This window comes from Pelecanus crispus, chromosome 1, assembly GCF_030463565.1.
Source record: "Pelecanus crispus isolate bPelCri1 chromosome 1, bPelCri1.pri, whole genome shotgun sequence".
In the NCBI taxonomy this organism is placed as follows: Eukaryota; Metazoa; Chordata; class Aves; order Pelecaniformes; family Pelecanidae; genus Pelecanus; species Pelecanus crispus.
Genome location: NC_134643.1, coordinates 197,025,479 through 197,052,958, shown reverse-complemented (window position 1 = coordinate 197,052,958; position 27,480 = coordinate 197,025,479). Strand labels below are relative to the sequence as shown.

The 27,480-nt window shown below is 40.6% G+C and overlaps 1 protein-coding gene across 1 annotated transcript; it reads left to right on the top strand.

The window, feature by feature from the left end:
* Positions 1-3,109: 3,109 nt before the first annotated feature.
* On the top strand, positions 3,110-25,311 carry ATP7B (ATPase copper transporting beta). Its single transcript, XM_009486293.2, has 20 exons — positions 3,110-4,310; positions 5,869-6,105; positions 7,267-7,430; positions 8,314-8,475; positions 9,943-10,019; positions 10,398-10,572; positions 11,141-11,374; positions 11,564-11,655; positions 11,795-11,922; positions 13,041-13,195; positions 13,393-13,527; positions 14,259-14,453; positions 16,000-16,182; positions 17,751-17,901; positions 19,040-19,177; positions 20,504-20,646; positions 22,256-22,459; positions 22,570-22,687; positions 23,475-23,577; positions 25,047-25,311. Exons 1-20 carry the CDS (start codon positions 3,113-3,115, stop codon positions 25,309-25,311), a joined length of 4,257 nt encoding a protein of 1,418 aa, XP_009484568.1. The 5' UTR covers positions 3,110-3,112.
* Positions 25,312-27,480: the final 2,169 nt, after the last annotated feature.

Below are 27,480 nucleotides of genomic sequence, written 5' to 3'. Positions count from 1 at the left end.
ATGCCATTTTATGTGTGGGTGTTAGCTGGTATCAGGAAACCCTCTTCTGAGACCTAGCGTGTGCCTGAGGAAAACTATGAGCACATTTCTGCATTCTCATGCTTGTGTCCTTACGTGAACCTGCTGTTTTCCTCTGATCTGGTGTAGAAAAACCCCTTCTCACAAATACACACACAGATGTATTTGTGCTCCTTCTTTTCTTTTGAAACTGTTAAACAAATAGTAAAGGCTTTGTGAATACTGTGTTTGAACCTGTGCACATTTCTGGTTTTTGGGGGGAGATTCTTCAGTGATTTGGCATTTGTGGTTCCTTTTGTTTGGTTGGTTTTTTTAAGGGAAATAAACCTTTTATTTTTTTTCACATCCATGTCCCCTCTCTAATATTTTCCTTGCCATTTAAAAATTTGTGTGCAAGGATTTTTCTCCTACAGAGCATAAACATCTGGTTTTGTCAAATAACAAACAAAATATTTTTGCCAATTCTTCTGAATGTTGGGATAGCTTTTTATCCAAAATATAAAGCATTGGCCAAGTTCTGATGTTTCTGTGGCTTACAATGCATTGAAATAGCAGAATCAGTCACTGCTTTTAAGTTTTTCAAAAGACTAGAGGATGAGAAATACCCTTTCATCTTGTTATACATTTAATTTGAATTGCTTTTATATCACTGGGTACGTAGGAAAACTGAGATGGTTGATGAGTGTCAGAGTGGAGGGAACTCAGTGGAGGACATAAGGCCTGTGATGGTTCCTGGTTTTCATCTGCAAGTGGCTGCCAGAAACGCAGTTTCTGGCAGAAAGGGGAGCAGGAGAGTGGCAGATGTTCATCTCGCCTGTCTCTCATGTTCTGTTTCACCAAAGGATGTGGAAGGCAAATGCCTTTGTCGTACAAGCCAAAGTAAACGTACAGGGTGAGCTTCTGTAACGCGCACGCAGATTTTTGCTTTACCGGGTGTTTGTGATAAGAAGAGCTGACCACTGCAAGCAAAGTGTCCTTGGTGGGCTGGGGACAGGAGATATGGAAGAGGAGATAAAGGACAGTATTCAAATAATGTTTCCTGAGGTAGGCATTACAATAAATGCAAATTTGAGTTTCAGCTGTGTTTGAAATGTGGTGGGTGAGAGACTGTTTGCATTTGCAGACTGGCTTCTTTTCCATATTCGAGGCCATGTTATTATCTTAAAGTGTGGGGGAGCACAAACAGGAGGAAATAAGCATGCGGTTGTCTTTGTGTGCACTTAAACAGGGAACCACCTCTGCAGAGAGGTCCGATTAACTGTGTATATTTTGTTTTGAAAGAAGGGACTGGCTGTGCATTTCCACCTACATTGGGGATTTCAGTCACTTCTGGGAAGGAAAGTGTAAGGAGAGGGGTACATGCCCCGGGTGCTGGCAGGCCTGCGGGAGGGAGAGGTAAAAGGGGATGTCGGGACTAAAATATTCCTGTGACTCTTGTTCCCCAGCATGCCCGGAGCGTAGCCTTGAGGCCAAGTGGAGATGGAGGGGGCATCGGGGGAGAGCTCACAGTCAGGATAGCGAGGGGCTGTGCCGTAATGCTGAAGAGGTGAAGTTGGTCATTCCTCCTCCTGTTCTAATAAATACAGTATGGAGAAGGCTGAAAGCAAATTTCTTGTGTTAAATTTTTGCCGTTTTGGTCATGACCCCAGACCTCATTATTCCCAAGCTGTCTAAGCGTGAAACAAAATCAAGTTAATGAAATTTGAACACTGCATCAAATGAACTGGATGCAGTCTAGTGTTAATAAGCAGCCTAAATGCTTCTCATCCACACTGAGGTACCAAGGAGGGAGTTTTCTTCTCAGTGGTAGGAACAAGATTTGCAGTACTGAGCCTGGTCCAGTGACCCCCTCCCTGCAGTAATGCCCAGCATTAGGTGCTTTATTGAATGGTGGAGAGCCCACGGCTTTGCAGGCAAGCGAATAGATTCATCAGAGTAGCTTGCATCTAGATATTTAGTAGTTAAAGCTGCCTTAAGTCACAGACATGAATTTTGATGTTCTTTCCATGAAACCTGACAATATGGGCCTTGTCCCTCACCTTCTCAATCTTCCTTATTGCTTGGCACCAGCAATTTCCTTTGATAACAGAGTCTGTGCTCTGATGACCTGTTCTGCGAGGAGCATTGCTTTTATCACTTTTTTTTTTAATATTTCATTTTCAGTTGAGTTGAGTGCACTAAACTGTAGAGTCCCAGTACTGTGCAACCCATGATCTGGCTGACGGATAGTCCACTTCTGCCTAATCTACTTCAATACTGGCCATTACATCCTAAAAATCGGTGTTGGATCAAATCAGTGAGTTCTTGCAGCTCAATATATGGTCTTTCTTAGGTGCCTCACAAAGAGATAGATGAAACTAAACCATAGTGGAAGTATCTGCATATAGGTCTGTGTCTTTTAAAATCTTTGTCAGATATAGACTTTAACTTAAAGATCTGTATATATACAGACAGCCCAGGCCCTTGTGTGCACACGTACAGATCTTCACATGCCATGCAACCTCTGCGCCAGCTGGTTTCAGGCTCTTGGGAAATTCTTGATTTTGTTGTCTCTGGGTGTTTTGGTTTGGTTTGGTTTGGTTTGGTTTGAACTGCTGCTGAGAAATAGCAGGTTGGACAAACTGAGCTGGCTTCTGACATTTGCGGAGAGACATTCAGCCCACTCTGCTGTGACCCTTTGTGCAGACGACAGCGTGCTCTGAAGAGCAGGGCTGGGGCTGCATGGTGAAAGTGCCCCTGTGGCTGCAGAGAGCTCAAGTTTTAAATGATTGGATTGGAAATACTGAGGCAATTTTGCTTTTATAAACCTAGTGAATATTTTTTAAGTTGCTGCTCAAGAGATGTGCCAGAGGCCTGATTCATCATTGTGGGCATAGCTAAATGGTAATATATTGAAAGTATAAGTTAACATTGTGAAGCGTTTTGGTGGCATGGACTGACCTGAGAGCACTTCTCATATGTGCTTGAGAGGCCATGCAGAATACTGCTACTTTTACAGTGCTAAAGATACATGCATTTTATTTTGACTTTTCCTCTTTCTCTTCAGGCTTTGTCCAACACTGATTCTCCTCTTGGCTGTGAGCTGGAGCCTACAATGAAACACAATTTTGCTTTTGACAACATGGGCTATGAAGAGAGCTTTGAAACTGCACCCTCTCCATCTTCCCAAGAACACATTGTGGCAGTCAACATTGTGGGAATGACTTGCCAATCTTGTGTGCAGTCGATAGAAGGCCGAATTTCCAAGGTGAAGGGTGTTGTGAGTATTAAAGTCTCCCTTGAACAGAACAATGCTGTAATAAAGTATCTGCAGTCAGAAATAAGTCCTGAACAGATTTGCCAGGAAATTCAGGATATGGGCTTTGATGCCAACATAGCAGAAGAGAGGTTGACAACAGCGACCGTAAATTTGTCGTGCTTGAGAGAAGCAGTAGTTAAGCTTCGGGTAGAAGGCATGACATGCCAGTCCTGTGTCACCAACATTGAAGGGAAAATTGGAAAACTGCATGGTGTGGTGAGAATCAAGGTGTCACTTGGTAACCAGGAAGCCATTATTGCTTACTATCCTTACATCATTCAGCCTGATGACCTCAAGAGCCATATCAGTAACCTGGGGTATGAATGCACCATTAAAAGTAAATCAGCCCCTTTGAAGCTTGGTGTCCTCGATCTGGGGCGCCTGCAAAATGCAAAACCCCAGGAGACACCAGCAAGTCTCGAGACTGGTGGGGTGGATCCACTGGTCACCAAGATGAGTGGCACAGCTACAGTGGCTGTACGGATAGAAGGCATGCACTGCAAATCCTGTGTCAGAAACATTGAAGGAAATATATCAGATCTTCCTGGCATACAAAGTATTAAAGTGTCTTTGGAGCATAAACGTGCTGTGGTACAGTATAGCCCAAATTTAATTACCCTGTCAGCTTTGCAGCAAGCTATTGAATCCCTTCCACCTGGAAACTTTAAAGTATGTCTCCTTAATGGTTCAGAAGTTAATATGGGAGAATCTCCATCACCTGCTTTGCTATGCGATCTCTTCAGAGAGCCGCTGCAAGACAAGACACGCACAGCTGTAATTAGGATTGATGGCATGACCTGCAATTCCTGCGTACAGTCCATAGAAGGGACCATATCACAGCGACAAGGAGTGCAATGTATAGCAGTTTCTCTAGCTGATGGGACTGGGACCATACATTATGATCCAGCTGTCACTAATGGAGAAGAGTTAAGAGCTGCCATAGAGGACATGGGGTTTGATGCTTCTGTGCTGACAGGTAACTGTTTTTTCTTCTGTGGGTAGTGTGCGAAGCTGGGCCATGCCACATCTCCGTTGAGACTCTAATGGAGAGAAACTCTTAGAACATCACATTGGCATTATCTTTTCTAAGGGACTGGCCTGATCTGACCTCACTTAGCAAGGCAGAGAGATTTCAGCTGTGAAGCACCTTATTTCAGCCCTTAATAACTGCACTAGTGGGTGGAAGAGTTGAGTTACATTATGAAGCCAAAAGATTTGGAAGTTGGTACAAGGTCTTGCAAATAGCTGATCCCCTTACCCACTGAAGTAGTAGGTTTCCTCCTATGTCTACACGCTGCTGTAAGTAGACCTATCAAACCAAATATTTTCATTTGTGTTCCAAAATACTAAAACCCACAAACTTAATGAAAACTTTTTCATTTAAAACTACTTTTTACCAAGCTAAAATCTCTTTTTAGTGTCCTAATCCTTTGAACTTTATTTCTTGAGTATTTTTACTAGCCCTACTTTACTAAGCCTTACTTTAAGTGAGGTAAGTGGCAAGATGCAGGTACTCTTTGGTGGGAGCAGGTGCTTTTACATGTCAGCTGCAGCACAGTTTGTACATTTTGTACATGTGCTCAATGTTTAAGAAGTTGCTATGGTGCATAATCTCCTCTCTAGCGAATTTCAAATGCAGCAATATTTATCTGCTTCAACTCAATAGATTTGCTTTGACATACTGATGTAGTTTACCTGGAATGAATTAGTTTGATCCCAATAGACAACATCCTGTTAGCTTTTCTCATGGGTCCAATCCCTCTGAGTCTGTGGAACTGCTACAGATGAGGAGGAGCCTGTATGTGCTGTTTAATTATGATTTGTTTCATTTATAATTTGTTGGTGGGAGACCTCCTTATCCATCTGTGGAAAAGGAGGGGACCCCCTCTGTTTAACGTGTTCAGAAGGAACTCTTGCTCCTTTACGCAGACATCTGCCCAAGGGAGGCAGTTTGTGAAGGCAGCTGGAGCTGTGGGGCGTCTGTTCAGTATCTGGTAAAGAACAAAAATGATTGCAACAGGCCTGTATGTGTGGAGGTCTTCTGGGTGCTGCAAATCCTTCTGCTACTCGTTTTGCAGTACTCGCAGTGTAAATATTGTGCCATAAAGAGAAACCTTTTGAGAAACTTGTCCTTTTCCTTGTTTGAGATGAAGTGCTATGAGTCCTGCACAGATGACAAGGACAGAATGGATGTGAGGCTGGACTGTGTTCTCTGTGCTGGATAAGGACCCTCTGGATACCAATATATCTTTATTGAGTGGAGGTAGCTGTCAGGTCTAGGCATATGAAATTGGAGGGAAGCATTTGCCATCTGATAGCGGAAAAACGGTTCTGTAGAGTTAAATGGTCATGCAAGTGGTACTGGTGAGTGTATGTTGTTATACACATAGTAACAATCTATATTATTTCTGTGAAGAGACCAAGATTACCATGTCACCTTTCAAACAACTAAGAGACTTTGCATGATTGATAAATATGACCTGCATGTAGTTTTACATCATCCAATAGCAATGTAGATAGTGTTTGTTCAGTTTATTGTGCATTTATTCAAGATACCACTGCTGGAGAACGTAGGCACCGGTCTGACACCAGCAATGCTGCCGTGCAGCCTCAAGCTCCAGAGCCTCCTTATCAAGGTTGTGCCTCAGATGCTCCTCCAGACAGTCCTCACCTCGATGGACCAAACCAGCCCAGCGGAGTGACAGCTAAAAAGTGTTTTTTACAAATCACAGGCATGACCTGTGCATCGTGTGTGTCTGCCATTGAAAGAAATTTGCAGAAAGAAGATGGTAATAAATTTAAGATTCCTATAATGAGTCTATAAGGGTCTACGAGTTGGAAAAGGTATTCTATGTGGTTAATGAAAGAGGCTGTGGTACAACATCTTGACGTTAAATAGATTTGATGCTCTTTCTTAGTGCTAATGTAACTAACATAACTTTTTAACTGTCCTGCTGCACTGGTAGACAAACCCAATAGACATACTTGCATTGTAACAGTATGTTGTTGTAATGTGATCAAAATTTCAAATAAGGCTCAACACAAGAACAGAGAAATGATTCTCATTTAGTTTTCAGGGCTTTATTGCCTTACAGAGCAATCCATGTGTTCCAGAGCTGTTGAGACCTCTGACACGTTTGTGATGTGAAACTTACCCTTCAGGGCACATTTGCACAAGCAAGTACAAACAAATGCGTGGCACGAGTGCCTGGGTAACTACATCAGCTTTGGCACAGCAAAGCTTATTAGGTTAGAAGTCTGCAGACTGGTGCTGCCTTTCCTCTGGCCATATAGAAGATGAACAGGTGAGCCTCAGCACTGTCTGCTTTAATTTGTGTAGGCATGCCTATGGAGGGTTTTGCTTATTGATTCCTGTGCCCCCAGTCTCCCAGTGATGGTCTCACTGCCTTGATTTAAAAATCCAAGACACCATTAACACTTCAGAACAATTTTTTTGCCTGTGATTTTTATGTTTTGTTTTTCAATTCTAAATGTAGATTTCCGTGGTTTTATTTATTTAAAAAAAAGAAGAAAAAAAAAAACCACCAAAGGGAAAAACAAGAAAAGAAAATGGCCTAGTGTTGTGCTGTGGGGTTTGTTTAGGGCTTTCCAAACTTGGAGAGTCTAGCATAGAGCTTGCAGCAGCAAGTGTGAAGGTTGCTTCTGAACATCCTTTTTGTCTCATTAGATCACAGCAGAACTCACCTTCTTCCCTGTATAATTCTTGAGGTCCCTCTCATTGCTAAAAGGAACCGCAGTGTGGCTGGATCTCAGTAAAAACTTTGCTGTTGTGACGAGGGAACAACACTAGAAGGAAGCAGAGAGAAATCATTAGGCTTATAACATCTCTAAGTTGTTACAGTCCTCACTGACAATCACTTGTAATATTTTATTTTTCTTTCCCTCAAAGGAGCTACATTATCTAATATTTTTTATTATTGCCGCTGCAGGAATTGTTTCAGTGTTGGTAGCACTGATGGCAGGTAAAGCAGAGATAAAATACAAGCCAGAATTCATACAGCCTCTTGAAATAGCACAGCTGATCCAGAATTTGGGTTTTGAAGCTACCATCATAGAAGATCATGCAGAAACAGAAGGAAATGTGGAGCTTCTTGTAAGTCATGTGTATTTGAAATTATATGTTGGTTTTGGAAAAGTCAGGTCTGGAAGAAAGATTTTCTTGTAAATGCTTTTGTATAAGGAGCTGTGGCTTCAGCAGGTCAGTTCTGGCTGGTGACACTGGTTTTTCTTAATTGCTGAAAAGACAAAATCACTTTGTCTTAGCAGAACCTGTCCAAAGGAACTGAAATTAAAAGTGATAATGGTATGTACAGAATTGACTTTTCTTAGCAAGGAGAAACGAAGCAGAACTTTTCTGTGAAGGGCACTTCAGTCAACAGTACAGACTCAGAGCAACGGAGAATGTATCACCAAATACGTGGGGCTTTGTATAGAGATCTGAGAACTTTGCATAAAATTAGTAAATTGCTTATATGAAGGACAGATTCTTCAAAAGTCTATTTTTATTCTCTGACATATACCTACTAGAAGACAGATAACAGCAGTCTGCAGTTGTGCTAGTAGATCAGAAAGTAGGAACGTGCCTTATTGAAGCCACAGGAAAATTCAAGTACACAAGATGAATTTACGCATGAAGTTTGACTTTGGCAATGTTAATATAGCTGCTGATAGAACTGTATTAACTATACTATTACAGTTACTACAATGTGTGAGTGCTGCTATACAAATATATAGCTGTGACTATAATTGCTGGTTGCAGAATTTTTATTATAAAAGTGGATAGTTGTGTTCTCAGCTTTGTTTCATTGAAGACCGCTCTATAAAATCTTCATGCTGAGGCTTTGGGTCAGTACCAGCAGAGCTTGAATACTCATTAGTACCTTTGTGACATGGGGAGGCCTTGTTTCAAATTCATCCACAGATATTGGGTGAATGTGGAGGACTGCTCACTGTACCTAAATTTGCCTTTTCTTTAGATTACAGGGATGACTTGTGCTTCTTGTGTTCACAATATTGAATCCAAACTCATGAGAACAAATGGCATACTCTATGCCTCGGTTGCACTTGCTACTTGCAAAGCTCACATCCAGTTTGATCCTGAAATTACTGGACCTCGAGATATTATAAAAACAATTGAGGTAGGCTTTAGAAATTTTTTATGTATGGACAATTATAAGGTGAAGTTAAAAAGGAAATAAAGCAGCTGGTATTTGAGAGTTTCACTGACTTTTGCAGATGCCATATGTTTTTATGCTCTTGCGGTGAAGCTGCTGTACTCCACAGTAGTGCGTAGTCTCCCAGGTTGTTACTCTAAAAACACGCCCTAAAACCAACAAAAAGAAACGTTTTTATCTATATCCTGTGAAAGTGTCATATATTAATTCTTCGCAATTCTGTGTGTGGAATCATGTGCCTCTGATTTCCAGTCATTTCAGTGACGTGTTGATACTTCAGAAGAAAATACTACTTTCTCTTACCGGTGAAAGAGGCTGTAAAAGAAGCTTTGCGACAGCTCATACCACACGTATTACACATCTCTGTATACACTGGCACTTATTCCCACATCAATTCAGAGAAAGACTTTTTAAACCAAAAGAGCTTGTGATACAGCCACTAAAAGAAAAAAAGATCCTGGCTTACCAGTAACCACACAGATCATAAAATCTGCTGTTATCATGGCCCAGGTGTGGACAAACCTTTTTCCTTCTCTGCCCCACCAGAAGGGAAGAGAACTTACTGTATGACGTGCATGCAGTGAGTAGTCAGGACAGGAGAGGCTGTTTGCATTTCATGTTCTAGCGTATTAGCTCAGAAAAAAGCTCCTAGACCGCAGAATTGATGTGGCAGCATTGATTAACATGTTAACTAGTAGACTCTTCAGGCTGGCATAGTCCTGTAAAGTGCATCTTGCCACAGGAGCATCTCATGATACAGATACGAAGTTTAAATGTATTGTGCTTGCAAGTCTGCTTTGGTTTTTTTGTGGTTTTTTTTTATTTTGGGGGCGGGGGTAGTTCTACTGCAGTAAATCACTGAAGCATCAGTCAAAACTGGCTTGTCGCATATATTTGTTTCTGGGATGCTTTGCCCTGCAGTTTGTTGTTTTACAGGTTTAAACTGATTCTAGCCACTTTGATTTTCAAATTCAGGTATATCTACTCAGTCCTTGTGTTAAGGAGATGCTTGCAAGGTTGACTAGCCCAGTGGCTTGTACATTTTTACCTTCCTTTGTGGTATTTCCCATCTCTCATATTTATTCCAGTGGAAATGAAAGGGCATAAATTTCCCTTGAGGGGGAGGGCAGCAGAACTCCAGCTGACAGTGGGAGCCTCCTGTGCCTAAGAACCCTGGGACACTTACTGCATCTCTACACTGTGTCCATGTATAGGTAGCAGAAATCCTTTGCAGCCCACATTTTGAGTACTGTCTGAAATATCCTCTTATGTTGGCAGGATCTAAAAATAAGTAAGAAGTTGGCATTTATTAAATATGGAAGTGTCCTTTTCTGACATTTCTTCTAAAACTAGTGTCATTTGAATATGTTATAAGTAATATGGTTAGTTTAATCAAAACTAACTCATCTTGCCTTCTCTTTCAATAAAAAGGAAATTGGCTTTCATGCTTCTGTGGCTAGAAGAGTTCCAAATGCACATAACCTGGATCATAAAAGGGAAATACAGCAGTAAGTATTTCTCTTTCTCTCTCACTAATAATGTGTATAGATCATCTCTTGTAACTCACCTCCCCCCCCCCCCCACCCCCCGCCTTCCCAGTTAATTTAGCTTATCCTTGTGTAAAGCGTATTTAATTTTATGGTTTGCCATTCGGTTCAAGTACTTTTATTACTTTCATTAGTTTCAGTTTTTAATGGATTGAAGTCTATAGAGTTAAACATGTAGGAGATACTGAAACTGTCCCAAAGTGTTGGATCTTTCCCAAATACCCTGAAGCTGTGTGTTAGATCAGTACTAATACCCAAGCTCTGCACTGTGAGCACACTGTTTGGCCTGGGTACTGCGGGGTGTACGACAACCAGGGATTTACAGCTTCTACTTTTCAGGTGGAGGAAATCTTTCTTGTGCAGCCTACTGTTTGGTATCCCTGTCTTAATCCTAATGATTTATATGCTAATACCCGACGGTGAGCACCATGGGTCTATGGTGCTGGAACAGAATCTCATTCCTGGATTATCTATTTTAAATCTTCTCTTCTTTGTCCTGTGCACTTTTGTTCAGGTATGTCCACAGTACTTTCTAAGGGTTTGCTTTCTGTTCATCTCCCATTTATGTAATCTGATGTGATAAAGACAGAAGACTGGAAAGGTTTGGTGGATTAGCCCTGCCCTCTTGTCTCTACCGCCTACACAGAATGAAGTGGCACTTTTCTGCAAGTTATCCATTCTGTAATTGCTCACAGCACTTACTCCCGCCAAAGTTGCATCAGATAGTTTTCCATGTGGGGAAGGTAGTGTTAAACTGAAGAAATACCTGACCAGCTGCAAACTAATTGGGTAGCTATAGGTAAATCCCTTCAACTTCTTTGCTTTGCATTGCTGAGGAAAAGGATGATATTTAGGTGGCAGTGTTGTTCTGAGAACAAGGAAGGGCAAGTGAGAAGATGACAATGGAGTCAGCCTCCTAGTGGACCACTCCACTGAAGTTATATCAGTATAAAATTTGCATGGGACAGCAATGCCTTCCCTTATCTACTAGGTGTTTATAATTCTGCTGTAGGTAGTATTATGTACTCTCTGCTTTCACTGCTGTGATCTTAATACAAGTCTGTCCTTGCTTACACCAACAGTTTCTTGGTGGATGGTATTTTTACGTACAAGCTTACAAATCACTGAAGCACAAGACAGCCAATATGGATGTGCTCATTGTACTGGCCACAACAATTGCTTATGTGTATTCCTGTGTGATCCTGATGGTAGCAATAATTGAAAAGGCAGAGAAAAGCCCTGTCACTTTCTTTGACACTCCTCCGATGCTGTTCGTGTTCATTGCCCTTGGGAGATGGCTGGAACACATAGCAAAGGTAATTCACCTTCACACAAATTATTGTGTATTTATGATGAGAGGAGAATAAAACTATTCAGAGGAATTTTGAGTCAGATGTTTCTGATGTAGCTTATATTATACAAGGTCATTTAGAGTTCATTGTGTTAAGTAGACATCAGCATTTATATATCTCAATATATCTTAAACATTTATCTCTGTTTCTTAGAGTAAGACCTCAGAAGCTCTTGCTAAACTTATATCTCTTCAAGCCACAGAAGCCACTGTGGTGACTCTTGGACCTGACCACTCGATTGTCAGGTATATATTTATGAACCAAAACCCCTTCAGCTTGCCCGGCTGCTTAGACTAGGCTTGATGCAGTTAATGTTAAAGCATTGTTATTCTTCTGAAGCTGATGGTGTAAATAATTTGTCTGTTCTACTTGTGTCTTTTGCAGGGAGGAGCAGGTAGCTGTTGAACTGGTTCAAAGGGGTGATATTGTAAAGGTTGTTCCTGGTGGAAAGTTCCCAGTGGATGGAAAGGTCATTGAAGGCAGTTCTATGGCAGATGAGTCTCTCATTACCGGTAACTTCCCTTACACTTACATGAAGAAGTAACATCTTCTAGAACACTTTCTTCCAAGAAAAGAGAGCAGACCCAACCCAAAAGCTGCTGTCTGAATAACCTCCCACCTTAATGGATGCTGTGCCTGGCCTTTGTGAGCTTGAATCCAAATCCCGCATCTGCACGCACCCTAAAAAGCTGAAGAATTTCCGCTCAGTTTCGTCACTTTTACTAACGTACTGATGGGATGGGTAGAGTCTAAACACAGTTGTTGTTATTTCAGAGATCTGATGGGAGTTTCCCTCGGAATGTATTTGTAGAGATGGTACCTTCTCAGAAATAACTTCTAAGGGGTGATGAGGAAATACTGCTGAGACATTGGGGTGTGTATGCGTGGGCACTGAACAGGGCTTCTGACAGGGATCTCCAGTGAGCAAGAAGAGGGAAAGAAAGCCTCACGACTTGATACTCATTAAGGATCATGGGACATTTCACAGCTTCTGAAATTTTCATTTCATTTTGTAAATATAATAAGGATTTGCTGCATCACGCAATTCTTATTTATAAGGTAAAGGATATAAAACCTTTACATTGGCATCGCCTTACTTGTTTTAGTTTGCTTGGGGAACAGGGACACCCTTAGTTTAAGAGAACCAGTTATTACCACTAACCCTAAAAACAGAGAAAATAAAGATTATGTAGAGCTAGTATTGTTGGAAAGGCAGCGTGAAAACAGGAGCTTTGCCACAGAGACAACTTTTCTAGTCTTTGAAAACTGAGGGTGGTGGAAATAAAGACAGATTGCTCAAACTCCCATGGCTATGCAAAGTATTAATCGGAGAAATTCTTAGCAGTTCCTTTCACAATCAATTTGCTCCTGGCCCTTTTGAGGGATGGCATACTGGAGGGTTAGGACCAAGGAAACAGCATTTGCTTTGAAACTAAACCTAGAAAAAGGTTTATAGAAGTATGACAGCACTTACAGATGTCTTCACTAGACAGAGATATACCGTATGTGATTTCTTGTCATTATTGCTTAGCATGCTGATTTTGCCAGCATACAATAAGCTGTGTGCTAATGAGCTATGTTCACTATTATTAGGGGTATTGCCTCATTTATTCTTTCCTTTTCTTTCTAGGGGAAGCTATGCCAGTCACTAAAAAGCCTGGGAGCACAGTGATTGCTGGTTCTATAAATGCACATGGCTCAGTTCTTGTTAATGCAACTCATGTTGGTAATGATACCACTCTGGCACAAATCGTGAAATTGGTGGAAGAAGCTCAAATGTCAAAGGTAAAAATAATAGAAAAGAAAAATTTATTCACAGATTTTGATTATATAAGAAAAAGATTCTATATTTTTATATATTTACTTGTTCAACAAACTATGTGTTTTCCAGACTTCAAAAAAGAATCAGATGAAGAATATTAGATATTTTCATGAACTCTACATACTTATGTGTTTTGATTGTAAACATTTCTTTTTTACAGGCACCCATACAGCAACTGGCAGATAAGTTTAGTGGATATTTTGTTCCATTTATCATCATCATTTCAACAGTGACATTGATAGTATGGATCGCAATTGGTTTTATAAATTTTGATGTTATTCAAAAATATTTTCCTGTAAGTAATTTCATTAAAAGCTGGATTTTGGTGCTAGGATATCTTCCAGTGTAATTAACATGCCTTCGGTGTGTAGGGTTTGATGTTGCGACCTGGCAAATACTTTTGTATAATGTGGTGTTTTCTACACAGAGCAGATAATTAAAATCTATCTGCAGGTATAAATATACCTTTGCATTTACCCCTTAGTTCTGCATGGGGTTCCTACAAACTGAAATTATTGGCAGTCTTTCTGGACTAAACATGATCTATAGCTGCATTGCAAGGAGCTAAGCCTTTCCTATATTGCCTGAAATTTTTTTGGACATCCTTGCTCCTGATGGCAGATAGTGGGTTTGGCTTTAGAAAGAAGATGAGCTTCTGTTGTCTTTAGGATGTGTATTTGCTATGCTCAGCAACTGTGGGGATCTGTGTACCTGGAAACAGGCTTCTTCTTTGCTAAGCTATAAAGGAAATGCCAGCAAGCTATATTGTCATCCAGGAGCTTGAGAGCAGAGCCAAGCATATGTGTGCTTGAGCAGAAAAAAAGCCAGAAAATACTGCCATAAACAATTCGTAACATTGACTTTTCTCTACCATTGCAGTAACAATAATAGATTGCTTTCCTATACTGGAGGTTTCCAGGTAAATGTGTTTTTTGAAATGGCTATGATTGATTTTACATCTATGTTATCTTCTATCAGCAATCATGCATCTCTTTTTTTTTCCCCCTCTCTTCCCTTTTCTTGCAGAATCAGAACAAACATGTTTCAAAAGCTGAACTAATACTGAGGTTTGCATTTCAAACCTCAATCACTGTGCTGAGCATTGCATGCCCCTGTTCTTTAGGCTTGGCTACCCCCACAGCTGTGATGGTGGGCACAGGAGTTGCTGCGCAGAATGGTATTCTCATCAAAGGTGGAAAACCACTGGAAATGGCACACAAGGTAAATAGTTCGTTCTGTACTTTTGTAGCTTATCCAGCTGTTGCTACATGGAATATAATTTCCCAGGAAATCCTGCTGCTTGGGGAGAAAGGCTGCAGAATGTTGTTTGTTTGGTTTTTTTTTCCTATTGGTTGCTGCTCATTAAGGTAAAGAAGACAGATCTGACCTTCTTTCTTCAAAGCAGTCACAGCAAAGTGTTGAGAGCCAACAGTTCCTGCAATCTTATGCCAGTGAGGCTGCTAATGTTCTGTATGACCTCAGAGGTTTCTGACTTTTGCACTCTCTTTACCTCTTCTGCCAAAGAGCCCAATAATCTGGTGTTTTCCTTCGTTCCTCAGAAGGCTGTTGTGAAATGCATATTGTTCATGATCAATAGTTTAAACTGTAGGATGTAAGAGAAACAGAATGATTTGAAGTTCTTTTAGTGTATAGGAAAAGGATGGACGGGAGGCAGAAAAAGCCCTTCAAAGACAGAAAACTGATGAAAAGAGGAGGAGGAGATTGAAGGAGGAGGAGGTTTGACATGTCCACAGCCAGTGAAAAGAATATGAGTTTAAACCATTCTATGGTAGACTGGATTAGACATAGGCAGAACATTTTAAGTGAAAAGGGTGGTAAGAATAAATTAATCAGACTGGTAATTCTTGTTCTTACTGTACATTATAAAGCATAGACCAGAATTTTTTCCAAGGCTCTGCAAAAACCAAATAATGACTGCTAATTAGTGTCAGGACTTTTTACTTTTTGAATCTGAGTGAGGCTAGGGTCAGGGCTTGGAAAATTAGGTGACCTGTTGGATTGTACAAGGCTGGTGGGTTGGAATAGCTGGAAATGGAAATAGAGCCTATTTTGTTGAGTTTTTTGGTTCGTGTGTTTCTCTGTGCCATGTTTATTTTCAGGATTAGAATTGACTTGAGCTTTGGGTTTCAGTGTATGTGGGCCTGTGTTTTTTGGTTCATTCCCGATTCCTCAAGACCCATTGGGCTGCCTAACAAGTGATTGCTCAATTTGGTGAATAGTATGAGGTTGGTTTTGGTTAGGTGGTTGTTTCTGGAACTTGTTGCAGCTTCTTGCACTCTTCCCACCTGGTCTTATCACCAAATAACTTCCTGTCTCCTCTTTCCTCAGTGCTATTATTAATTGTTTAGAACAGCATTTGTAAAAGCCCTCCTTGCATCATATACCTTGTGGTAAAAGTGATTAAGGTGCCATTATGTCAATCCTGCATGTGAATACATACATACACACACAAAGGACAGTACAAGTCCTGCAATGACTCTGTTGTCTGAGATCCTGATATAGATAGGGGATGATGTTGTAGCTTCAGTGAATAACTGTATGGGGAATGAATAAGAAAGCATAAGGAGAGCTACTGTACAGACAGTTCAAGGTACATGCAGGAATCCCACTTTTGTAGGTTTATTCTGTCTTGGTGTGGATATTGTCAACTGATTATTAAGGTCTTGCCTGTATTTATGTGCCTAGAGCATATGAGCATCCCTATACTCACAGGGCTTAGGCAGTAACTCCAGTTTATTTCTTGCAGATCAAGACTGTGATGTTTGATAAAACTGGGACCATCACTTGCGGAGTTCCTAAAGTCATGAGGGTGCTTTTGCTGGGAGACACGGCTGTGCTCTCTCTGAAGAAGGTACTGGCGGTGGTTGGCACTGCAGAAGCCAGCAGTGAGCATCCTTTAGGACTGGCAGTCACTAAATATTGCAAAGAGGTACTTAGCCTTCCTATTTCATCTAAGGCCTGAAGGGATCTGTGCAAATGCAGCAATGTTGTATAAAATGAGCAAGTCCCAGAGGGACAGGCCTGCCTGAAAAGTAACAGGCTGGAAAGCTGGCAGGTTTTATGATTGTGCATCTTAGTCTGGACAATACCAGAAGGCATTTTTTAAGCTTTGCTTTTCTGGTAACGCTGTGGAGGTCTCAAGCAAGATCTTACAAAGTTTTTCCTGAACTAGTGGGAAAATAAGGATTGTGGAATATGTGCAGGAGGAATGCTTATGCTTAAAATAGCATTGTGAAGCAAATGCGTGTAGTGACATTTCATATGTTACCTGATTCTAGTCACTTCTATTAGTCACTTGCTTATCTGAATAGCTGAGGCAAAAAGCTTTAAAACCTGAATATTAAACTGTGATATTTGTGAATTTCACAAATGAATTAATAGATTACTCAAGTCTTTGCAAATTTTGCAAATCCTCAAAGGTCATTTATATATTGCATGTGTTCCTCAAATGTTTCAGGAAGAATGAAAGCACAAATAGTAACCAAAATAGGAAGCCTGGTTTAAATAAAGAATTTCTTTCTGCTGAGACAAGTCATTAATTGATTTATGGAAAAATTCATTGGCAAGAATATGTCAAACTTATTAGTAATAGATCTTTCAGTGGTAAAATTTGGAAATTAACATATAAATTTAGAAGGAAAAAGAGAGTACGGGTAATGATTCAGTTGCCTCTCTCGTGTTTTACATTTTCTCTTTTCAAATTTGTCTTCGTTCCCCGACACTTCTGTAGTCATCCCATGCACCAGTTATTACTGGATCATGGCTTATATGAATTGCAATGCTATACTGTTTGCTAATATTCTTACCACCTGCCTTATCAACCCTGTGTTGTAAGAAGGTCACTGAAAGGTACATATAATTCCAACTTCCTGAGATGACCCAGAATAACTTGTGTATGAATGCATGTTTTCTCCATTCTTTTTGTAACTCATAGGGTCCTGGTAATCCCTTTTCTCATCCTGAAGGTACTCACTGGCTTCTCTCTCTAACTCAACAGAAAGACCCAGTTTCCTTATCATCCAACCAGACCACTCCAGGAATTAGATATGTTTTTTCACTGTACTTTTACATATATATAAAAGGCCTGATCCCCCACAGCCAGTTGTCTGTGAGGTTAATTAGAAGTTGCATCTTTTCAGAAGCTGTATGGCTTATTGTGGTAGTATTTCTCTTTAGTTCCTAGTCTTGGCTGAGGTCGTGAACCACCAATGTAACTACCTCATCCTTGAACTACCAGGAAAAGCTCTCCTTTACGGTTTCCTGCTGCTAGGGCTGAGACCTGGATATGATCCGTATGGCTGCCCCTTTCTAGAAGTCTAAACCACAGCACGTCCAGAACATCTTTATTTTTAGTTCTGCGCTACTGATACCCCACGCTGCTTTTCTGTCAGTCATTGTCAAGAGGAGGAATGAGGCCTCTTTTCGGCAGGAGTTACCTAATATTTGCACCCCACATGGGCAGCACAGGCTGATGATGAACTCTGGTTATGTCTGCAGGAGCTTGGCACTCAGAGCCTAGGATACTGCACCGACTTCCAGGCAGTCCCAGGCTGTGGCATCAGCTGCAAAGTCGGAGGTGTTGAGGCCGTCCTGGGCACAGCTGAGGAGGGTCTCGATAAGCTGGACGCTAACAGGAGCAAGGACAGCAGTGCTCCTCTGGGAGATAACGCGCTGATCACGCTCTCCGAATCACATGGTATGTCTGCCCCCGAAGTGACCGCCAGTCGCAATGAGAGGGCTAATGAATCGACAGTGCCGACCACTGTAAAACAATCCTGTTGGACTAGGAACAAGCAAAAGGTGGATGTATGGAAGAAGGAAGCAAAGAACATGAGGGACAAAAATGCGCCATAACAAAAATTGGAGCGCTTTCTTTCCCCTGCTCTCGATCTCTTTGCAATTCAGAAACCTAAATAAGAATTTAGATGCTACAGTGACAGGTACTTGAAAAGTCCATACAATACATAGGCAATAAGGCATACCCAGCAATGTAGGCCAATACATTTGTTTTTGTTTCAGGCTCTGTGGAAGTCACTTTGCTCTTTTGTAGTGTAGGAGAGAAAGAACAAGTATTTAAAGCCTTCCTTAAGAAGCTCATCAGTTCTCTTCAGAAGACTGTGGCTCTCCTGGCCTTTTTGAGAAAGCTATTAGAAGAATTAAATAAAATAAGAACTTTAATCATCAGAATTGTGCCATTTGTGAATGGTGTTCATGTAATATTTTGTCACCTGCCTCATACAGCTCTTGTGAAGTTGGACTGAATTCATAATGAGGTGCTCTACATACCGTTTCATTGTTTGTTAGAACAAAACTACTTTTTTCTTACCAGAAATAGCCTTTATATTTGAAAGAAGTCATTAGTCGTGAGAACAAAGCAGCATGGCATTTATGAAATGTGCATACTGCACTTATCCAGAAAAACAATGCCAACTGGTACAGGAAAATACAGGCAAATACTTCCATTAAGTTCATGATACAGTTATGTGTATAAACAGGCACAGACTGAGTCTTGAAGGAGAAAAGTTTTATGAGGCTGTCTTCAGGTAGTGCCTATGCATTTGTGTGTGGCCGTGACAGCAGTACTTCAACAAGACTAATTCTGTTTGTGTCTTAGTGTGACCATTGCCAGTCCAGAACACACACACAAAAAAATTAGGAAAACCTCTTCAGAATATCTTTCTGTAGCTAATGCAGCCTGACATTGTCATCCTCAAACATCTCTGGCTTGTGTTCACTATTTCTGAGTTGCTCATTTTTCTTTTTGTCTGTGCACAAAGGTCCATCAGCTTCTCATACATACTCGGTGTTGATTGGAAATCGTGAGTGGATGCGACGTAATGGCTTGCACATTGCCAATGACGTAAATGATGCAATGACAGACCATGAAACAAAAGGACAGACTGCCATACTAGTGGCTATAGATGGTAACTGCTGTTCTTCGGAGTGACTTAATAAATATCAATTGATCCTACCGTGGAATGGATAAAAACAAACTCTGGGGCAATTGATCAGTGGCTTAGTGTCAAGAAACTACTAATCTTTTAGTGCAGAACTGCTTGTGAACTGCAAAGTACCAGGTGTTCTTAAAAGAAGGTTTCACCTCAGAACAGTGTTTACAAGATTTTGTTGGGTATTTTTTAATTTAAGTATTAATTTCTGAACCCCCTGTTGTCTAGGACTGCTGTTCAGAAAAGCAGTGCCAGTGCAGTGCCATGTCCCATCCTGACTTTACATCACTTAAGGATCACACGCCAACCTATTGCATCACTGATTTAAAAACATTTCATGAATAAACATGATGATTCATTAGATCATTCAAGTATAATAGATCAGACTAAATGATTTTTGCCAGAGGGATTCTGTCTGTGCTACGCAGAAAGAGATCCCAGACAATACCTTAAGATGAGAAACTGCTATAACGGTGTTATAGATTGCCAGTGCATCTGTGATCTTGAAATGGGGCCTCTGATTCAATTACTGAATAAATATTCTTGGTGCTCCTCCAGAGCAATTTTGAGAGGCATTTGCATGTCTCAGCCAGGGATCCATCAGCAGTCCAGCAAAATCAAGTGCTCTTAACATGGAAATAAGGGCTCTGATGTACAGCTGGCATTCTTATCACTGCTAGTGATAGCAAATAGAGATACAGGGGTGCAAAACCTACTTAAGTCCTTGCTTTTGAAAGGTAACATGCAATGATAAACCAATGTGAGACTTTTGTAGGTCACGTGAAGGAAATGTGAATGCACCTTTGAGTCAATGTGTTGGAAGGCAGGTGCAACACTTCTGTATGAAAGTAATTAATTATAATAGAGAACCAACCCAGAAAGATTAGGGGACATAAAACCAGATACTCTATATGCTTCCTTCTGGAGGAGTGCCTTCAACATCTGACCTGGGCACAAATACCAAAACTTTCTCTGGCCCACTATTGTATTTGTCCATACCATAAAACCTAGACATCAGGCATATTTAAAAGCTAAGCTCCTCTTCTCCCCTTCCTCCTAGTCCCTAAATATCAAAAGTGTTTGTTGTTCGATCTGAAACAGATAAATGAGAAAAGCGTGTCTGTGTGTGTAAGAAAGAGACCATAACTTAGAAAATTGTAGTTGTTCAGGCTTATGAGTGTCAATATTTCCCAGAATGTGTTATTTCACAAGCTGCCGTGGTGTGATGGAGGGGAAGTCCTGTTCTCTTGCTGCCACTTTGCCTCCACAGCTCTCTCTAACACAGGACATTTCTTTCTGCAGGTGTATTGTGTGGAATGATTGCAATAGCAGACACTGTGAAGCAGGAGGCAGCCCTTGCTGTGCACACGCTGAAAAACATGGGAATAGATGTGGTGCTGATAACAGGGGACAACAGAAAAACTGCAAAAGCCATTGCTACTCAGGTATCCGCTTCTTTGCGTTTCAAAAAAATACATGATGAGGTTCTAAAACTCTGCTTAACTCAGCGAATTTGGAGCAGGAACTCAGAGTTTCCCTGGATATGTTAAATGAAGACTAACCTTTCTTGAATTGGAATGAAAATCAGGTCAGGTACAATGGCATAGTAAAGGCCAGTGGGTGCATTAAGACCACACTGAAGACAAATGTTACCTTCTCCAGAGGTACAGAGTTTCTTGCAGTAATTAGTCCATTGCTGAACTGAAGCCTCCTGCTTCCCTTCAATGAAGGGCAGTCGTATTTGGTTAGTAACAAAGGAAAGGTGCTTTAAGGTCCAGTCCTGTTCCCAATAAGGGAAGTGGAGATTTGTCATCATCTTTAAGGTTAACATAGTAATAACAATAAGAATTATTGTTAAGAAGCATAGCAGCCTAAAAGAGGTTGGGTTTTTATGAGATTTCCTTGATCTCAAATTATAAATGTTGCTCCAAAGGCAAACCCAAATTCTCACTCTATCTTGCTACATTTTCCACCCTCTCCATCCTCATTTCCCTCTTTCCCTTTGCATCAGTCTACTTCTAATCTACCATGTGCCACGTTGCTTTCCTAAGGTATCCTACCACACAGCTACCTCAGCCAGCACTGTGGTATGCACGTTCTCAAATGTTGTGAGGTCTCTTTTGTTTCTCAGTGTGATGCGTTAATCCTTCTCCTATTTTGATTCATGCTTTTGCTTTTGTGTTCAATTGTGGTAAAGCACTTTCCCACCCCACCTTTCTTTGTTAAGAGAAGTCTTTCAGAAACAAGCTTCGATTTATGGTTCCAGGTACTCAAGTGAAGTTTTCAAACAAGCTTAGTCTGTGCCAACCTAAATTTTCATTGAATTTTTGGCACTTGCTTCCTTTCCAATGGAAAAATGGTAAGCCAGTCCTAAAATCTTTTACAGATGTTACTTTTTGAAAGGTTAAAAGAGAGCTTCTACCTTGTGTAGTGAAAAACTGATCTGTGCCTGGTCAGGCAGCCAAACCAGAGGCATTATTCTGGCCCTCTTTTAGTACACCCACCTGTTTTTGAACTATAGCTCTAAAGCCATTGGTAGCAACTCCATATTAGTTGAGATGCAGATGGGTACAAGCATTTAGCCAGCCATCATCTGCTTTATTTTCATAGTTTCCCTGAGATGTGCACATACTTGGCATTTCTGTGTTTCCCCCAGTGTAACTGCCTGATCATACGTGGTTCCTGTGTTGCATTTCCCTGAAACCTTTATTGGTGCATCAAACAGCAAGATTAGCTGAAAACTGGCTCTTTTAACCATCAAACCGTTATTGCCAGGGCAGTAGAACTTCAGAAGCGCTGTGGGGCATGATGCTAAGGGCAGAGCATGGTTTGCCAGCATCTCTGCAGTAAAGATGGAGGGGGCTGTAACCAGTCCCTTTCTTATGCCAAAGGCATGTTGCTCTTCAGCTTTCTGTGTAGCTTGCAAGTGTTGCCTCCACTGGGATCAGTTTGGTTGATCTTCCTTTGTTTCCCCTTCACCCAAAACAGCAAATGGCTCTTGCTTTTAGCATGAAGCATATCACCAACTGGGTATGTTTCTTTCTTTGTACGTAGGTTGGAATCAAAAAAGTCTTTGCTGAGGTTCTTCCTTCTCACAAGGTTGCAAAGGTCCAGGAGCTCCAAAATGGGAGGAGGAAGGTTGCGATGGTTGGTGATGGAGTCAATGATTCCCCTGCACTAGCCAGGGCTGACGTTGGAATTGCAATTGGAACGGGCACTGATGTTGCCATTGAAGCAGCAGATGTTGTTCTTATCCGAGTGAGCACTACAGTTTTGACCTGCCCTCTTTTATCACTGACACTCCTCTTTTTGGTTTGGTATTCTGAAGACTGCACGTGGAAAACTTTCAATGCTCTTCTGTCTTGCAGAACGACTTGCTGGATGTAGTTGCCAGTATTCGCTTATCAAAGAGAACAGTTCGAAGAATACGAATAAATCTGATTCTTGCCTTAATTTATAATCTACTTGGAATACCCATAGCAGCAGGTATGTGACTACCAGGGCTCAGCTGGTCGAAGACAGCAGCACAGTTGAGCTCTGGGGTGCCTGTCACAGGGTTTCCTGCTCAAGGAACCAAAGAGAGGTTCCTAGAATATTTAAAACTTGGCAGAAGGAGGACAAAATAAATACATTCATTTTTTTTTTTCATGGTGTAGAAAAAAATCTTTGTTCCTCAAATTTTAAACGCTGAGGAATAAATTCTTATATGATGAAATTAAAACCCAGCTTTTATTCCACATAGCAGTACTTGAGGATTAGTTTCTGTATATTCAAACCCAGCTCTAATCAGAAATACCATCCCACTTCTGGGTGCTTCCTCTTTTATTCACCCTGAATCACACATTTTCTCTCCTACTACTTGCATTCTTTCTGCTTCTCTCAGATATCTTCTCATGCTCCAAATTCCTCCTTAAAACTTACTTCAAGCATTCCTCTTTTTCTTTATGAGTAACTTCTCCTTCCTTTGCCTGGACTATTGCCTTGTCTTTCTCTTGCTTTTGCTTTGTTTCATATGTGCAGAATAGCTGGAAGGGACAAATAGTCTTACCTTGTGGCCGCAGTCTTGTAGCTGAATTGGTGCAAAGGTCATCCCTTGCAACGGAAGGGACGTATTTAAAAACAAGTGAGTAAATATATATCAATGTAGTTGTGTTTATGGAGGTCTTAGCAAGTCAATTGTAGAACTGCTGATCTGTTCTATGATATGCAGGGACAGAAATGTCTGTATTGGGACTGGTGGCTCTGGCTGATGTCCCTATGTTTTTTTTGCTAGGTGTGTTCATGCCTGTTGGCCTTGTGCTTCAGCCTTGGATGGGATCAGCTGCAATGGCAGCTTCTTCTGTGTCTGTCGTGCTGTCTTCCCTGCAGCTGAAATGGTAAGTTGTCTCATACTAATCAATTGGGGAACCATAGACAGCACTGCTGCTGGGACTCCAGTGAGATGTTACTTTGGGCTTTGTATACCAAAAAAGTACCTGACAGTCCTTTAGCTTGGGGTTGTCCTGTCTAATCCTTGGCTCCAAAAGAGACAGATGTCACCTGGACTAAGACTGTGCTGAGCATTCTTTAGCAGCTAAAAGTGTGACCGGATGCCACCTGGGCACCTGTGTTGGAGATCTAGTTGAATACCAAGTGAGGTAATGATCAGCACTGGTTTTGCTGTGAATATCAAGTGAACAAGTCATTCAAAAGACAGTTGTCCATAATGTGGCAGAAGATGTTTTTTAAAAGATTTGTACCTGGGTTTTGTTTTTTTTTTCTCTATTTAATTCAGCCAGAAAGAAACAGAGAAGCAGTGTATTTATTCATTTGCACCTTGCCACAGATAAAGTATCATGCTCTATTTTTTTGGAAGTGAACCAGTTTCTGGACTATAACAAGATTTTTCAAATTCTGTTAATTTTTTTATGCTACATTTTTGGGGTACCCTTTTTGGGTGCAGTTACAGTGGACCTGTTTTTAACAGCATTGTGAGAAAACATCTTTCAAAAATAAGACTTTTTACAGTGTTTGAGATTAGTCCAAACCTTTAAATATTTCTACTGTAGCTGGGGTCTTCTGTAGTGCATAGTATAGTATAGTACAGTATAAACTAATACAGGAAATCTGTTGCTGCGTCATGATTCTGATGCTGGAAAGGCTCAATGAGACCACAATATAGAATAAAAACTACATATGTGCTCATGTCTGTTTGCAGAATCCACCCTACTACTACAGGTTTTTCATCCTAAAAACTTTCTGTGTGTAGTTATCTGAAGTATGAGAAATTTCTATAAAGGGATTCCTTATTCTCCAATTCTTTTGATCTTGTGCTGATTACATTAAGTATCGGACACCACTGTGGTTAGATATTGAGAACCCCCCAAAACATATTTGGCTTCAGACTTATGGAACCTGTATTACAGTATACTCTGTAGGACAATAATCTTTCTCGAAGCTTCACATCAGCTGAACAGAACTCCAGATTCCAAAGAACACCATAATACATATATGTGAAGAAGACCATGCATCCTTGCCACTGCTGGGCTTTTTTTGACCTAGAATACATTGAATCAGAAAGTGATTTTTGGGTCATCAGGTCCATTCCCCTGCAATTGTCTACTACATACCTTTTCATAATTCAGCAAACTCATAATTTTTCTTAAAAAACCTCACTTTGAGTGTCCCTCTTTTTTACTATTGAAATGTCTTAATGCTGTGTGAGCAGTACTCTTAGCCATTAACGTTGTGTCTGAAGAGCAGGTAACATTTAGGTTGTCAGAAGCTTCTGATTTGTTCTAATGCTGAAGATGCTTCTACGTGTTGACCCCTAGGTACTAAACATCTTTTCTCTTCCTCTTCTTAGTTATAAGAAGCCAGACACAGAAAGTTATGAAGCACAAGCTCAAGGCCGCATGAAGCCGCTTACTCCTTCCCAAATTAGTGTTCATATTGGAATGGATGATAGGAGGAGGGATTCATCCAGACCGGCTCCTTGGGATCAGATTAGCCAAGTGTCTCTCTCTTCCTTGACTTCAGACAAGCTGCCAAGACGTAATGGTTTTGTTGAGGAGGAAGGGGACAAGTGGTCATTGCTCATGAATGGAGGAGATGAAGAACAGTACATCTGAAGCACTGTATTCTTAGTACAGAAGGAAATGTTCCTCCTTGCCAGTGATGGGAGGGACTGACTTATGTCATCAAGAGCTTCAGGGCTGTAAATTAAGTCATTCCTTCAACTCACAAAACAATTACAACTCAGCTCAATGTTGGGTTGTATGGACCATGGATTTTTTTTCAGGTCACCAGCTATTTCTAGTCATGGAAAGAATCTGTGGCTCTATAATGAACTGGCTCCTTTGCACACAGCAATTAGTGAAATAATGTAAAATTGTAATTTTCAGAGTCTAAAAGAGTTTCTCTCTTCTAGACTGTTTGTTGGGCACCAAGTTTCATACTTTTCACTCTTTCTAACTTCTAACTTCTTTCAAGAGCACATGAAGCAAAAATGTCTTCAGAGCTGCCAAATATTAATTTCTGTGTCCAAGTGAAAATAGCAACGACATAAGGAGCTCTGTGGTCGGAAGTTGCATTTTTACACAGAATCCTAACTAGTCACATCACTGTGAGAGCACTTTGTATTTAGGATTCATGTGCATCTCCTTGGACCAAAAATGCTTCAGTGTTTTACTGACTATACCTCTCTGAAAGGTCTCTTTCAAAGATTTTCACTTGCTTTCAGGTATCGTATCCTTTTGATACACATTTCCATTGCTAACTTGTTCTGTCATTCCCACTGCTCTCCTAGATTTTCTCTTTTACTCCATATGAGCTCTTTTTTCCCCTTTCTTTGCACAAGGTATCTTCTATGAGTTATTGTTATGTTTACAGATATTCCTGTTTGGGACAAACTCCTTTAAGTCACCAGGAACTTTTCCATTCCTATTGAAGTCCACAAAGGCAGAACAATTCCTGGTCCTGTGGATACCTTGCAGGACCCCATGAATCTCCTGACAGTTGGGCAGTTGTCTGTCTCTTCGCTCTGACAGAGTGAAGAATTTATGCCAGTGCAAGCAAAGGAGGTATTTACCGTGGTGTGACTGAGAGCAGAACTTGCACTGCTGTGACTCCAGCATGGCTGAATGGAGTGAGTTTATTGCATAAGTTAACCCCAACTTGCTGGTTGCTTAAAATGGAACCAAAAGTTTAAATGGGAAAGGTGGAAAAATGTCTTTAAAATGTGGGGCTTCTATTTGCTATCATATAAATAACCATTTCTGATGACAGAAGGACTTGACCTAAGAAGATTTGTAATAGCTTGAATTTTAATGTAAATTTGTATTCATGTTTTGAATTGGTTTTAATTTCCCTTTTTGCTCTAGTTTCATGAGAAATCAAGGTGCTGAACTACCCTTTTTTCACTTTAATGTCTTTACCAAAGCTTGAAATAACTTTATCACTGTGAATGTCAAATTCATCCTTTAACACTTTTTAGTCAGGACAGTAGGAATCAATGGCTTTGGTGCACTGAATCTGGTCCCAATGTGCTGCATTGCTCAACTGTGGGACTGAAGTGAGCAAACCGGAGTTTTATAGTCTAATCTAAAAAAGTGAAAGAACAGGAATTTCTGTGCTAAGCAATGTGAAATAACCATTTAATTTCACTGACTTAAATACAGAACTGTTTCCAACATGGCTTCAAATCCTGCTCCTCCTAATGTAAAAATGAAAAACAAGTCAGAGAGGAAAAGAACTGTGCTTAAAGCATTGAGCATTCTCTCTTCCTCTTAATATTATTTTTGAGCTCTCCTTAGCAAACATTGACAGCACTGTCTTAAATACAATTACAAATCAGTTTTAAAACTGTAGAATCTCTTTACATGTGTAGAGATTACTTTCACAGCACACACACTTTTCAAACATGCCGTAGGTTCCTATACATGTCCCTGTGGGGAAGATGGTCTGCTGTTTCACTGTTTTATGTTTTCTTATCAGTGCTTACAATAAAAATATTGTGTTTTTTAAAACAAACAAACAAACAAACAACTTCGCACCTTTGGTTTTTTGAGGGGTACAGCAAAAAAAGAAGTGTAAGCAGATTGTTGGATTGCAGGATACATATGCGTAAGAGAGATTTTGTGACTGCTTTGTGATCTATTTCAGGCAGGATGTAGAGCAGGGAAAAAAGAGACAGGTTTGTATTGTATGTTGAGGCAAGTGGGGTTGCAAGCATGTTGAAGGGTGGAATTAGGATTCAATATCATCTTGAGAAATTGGACAGAAGTGACAAAATTTGCCAA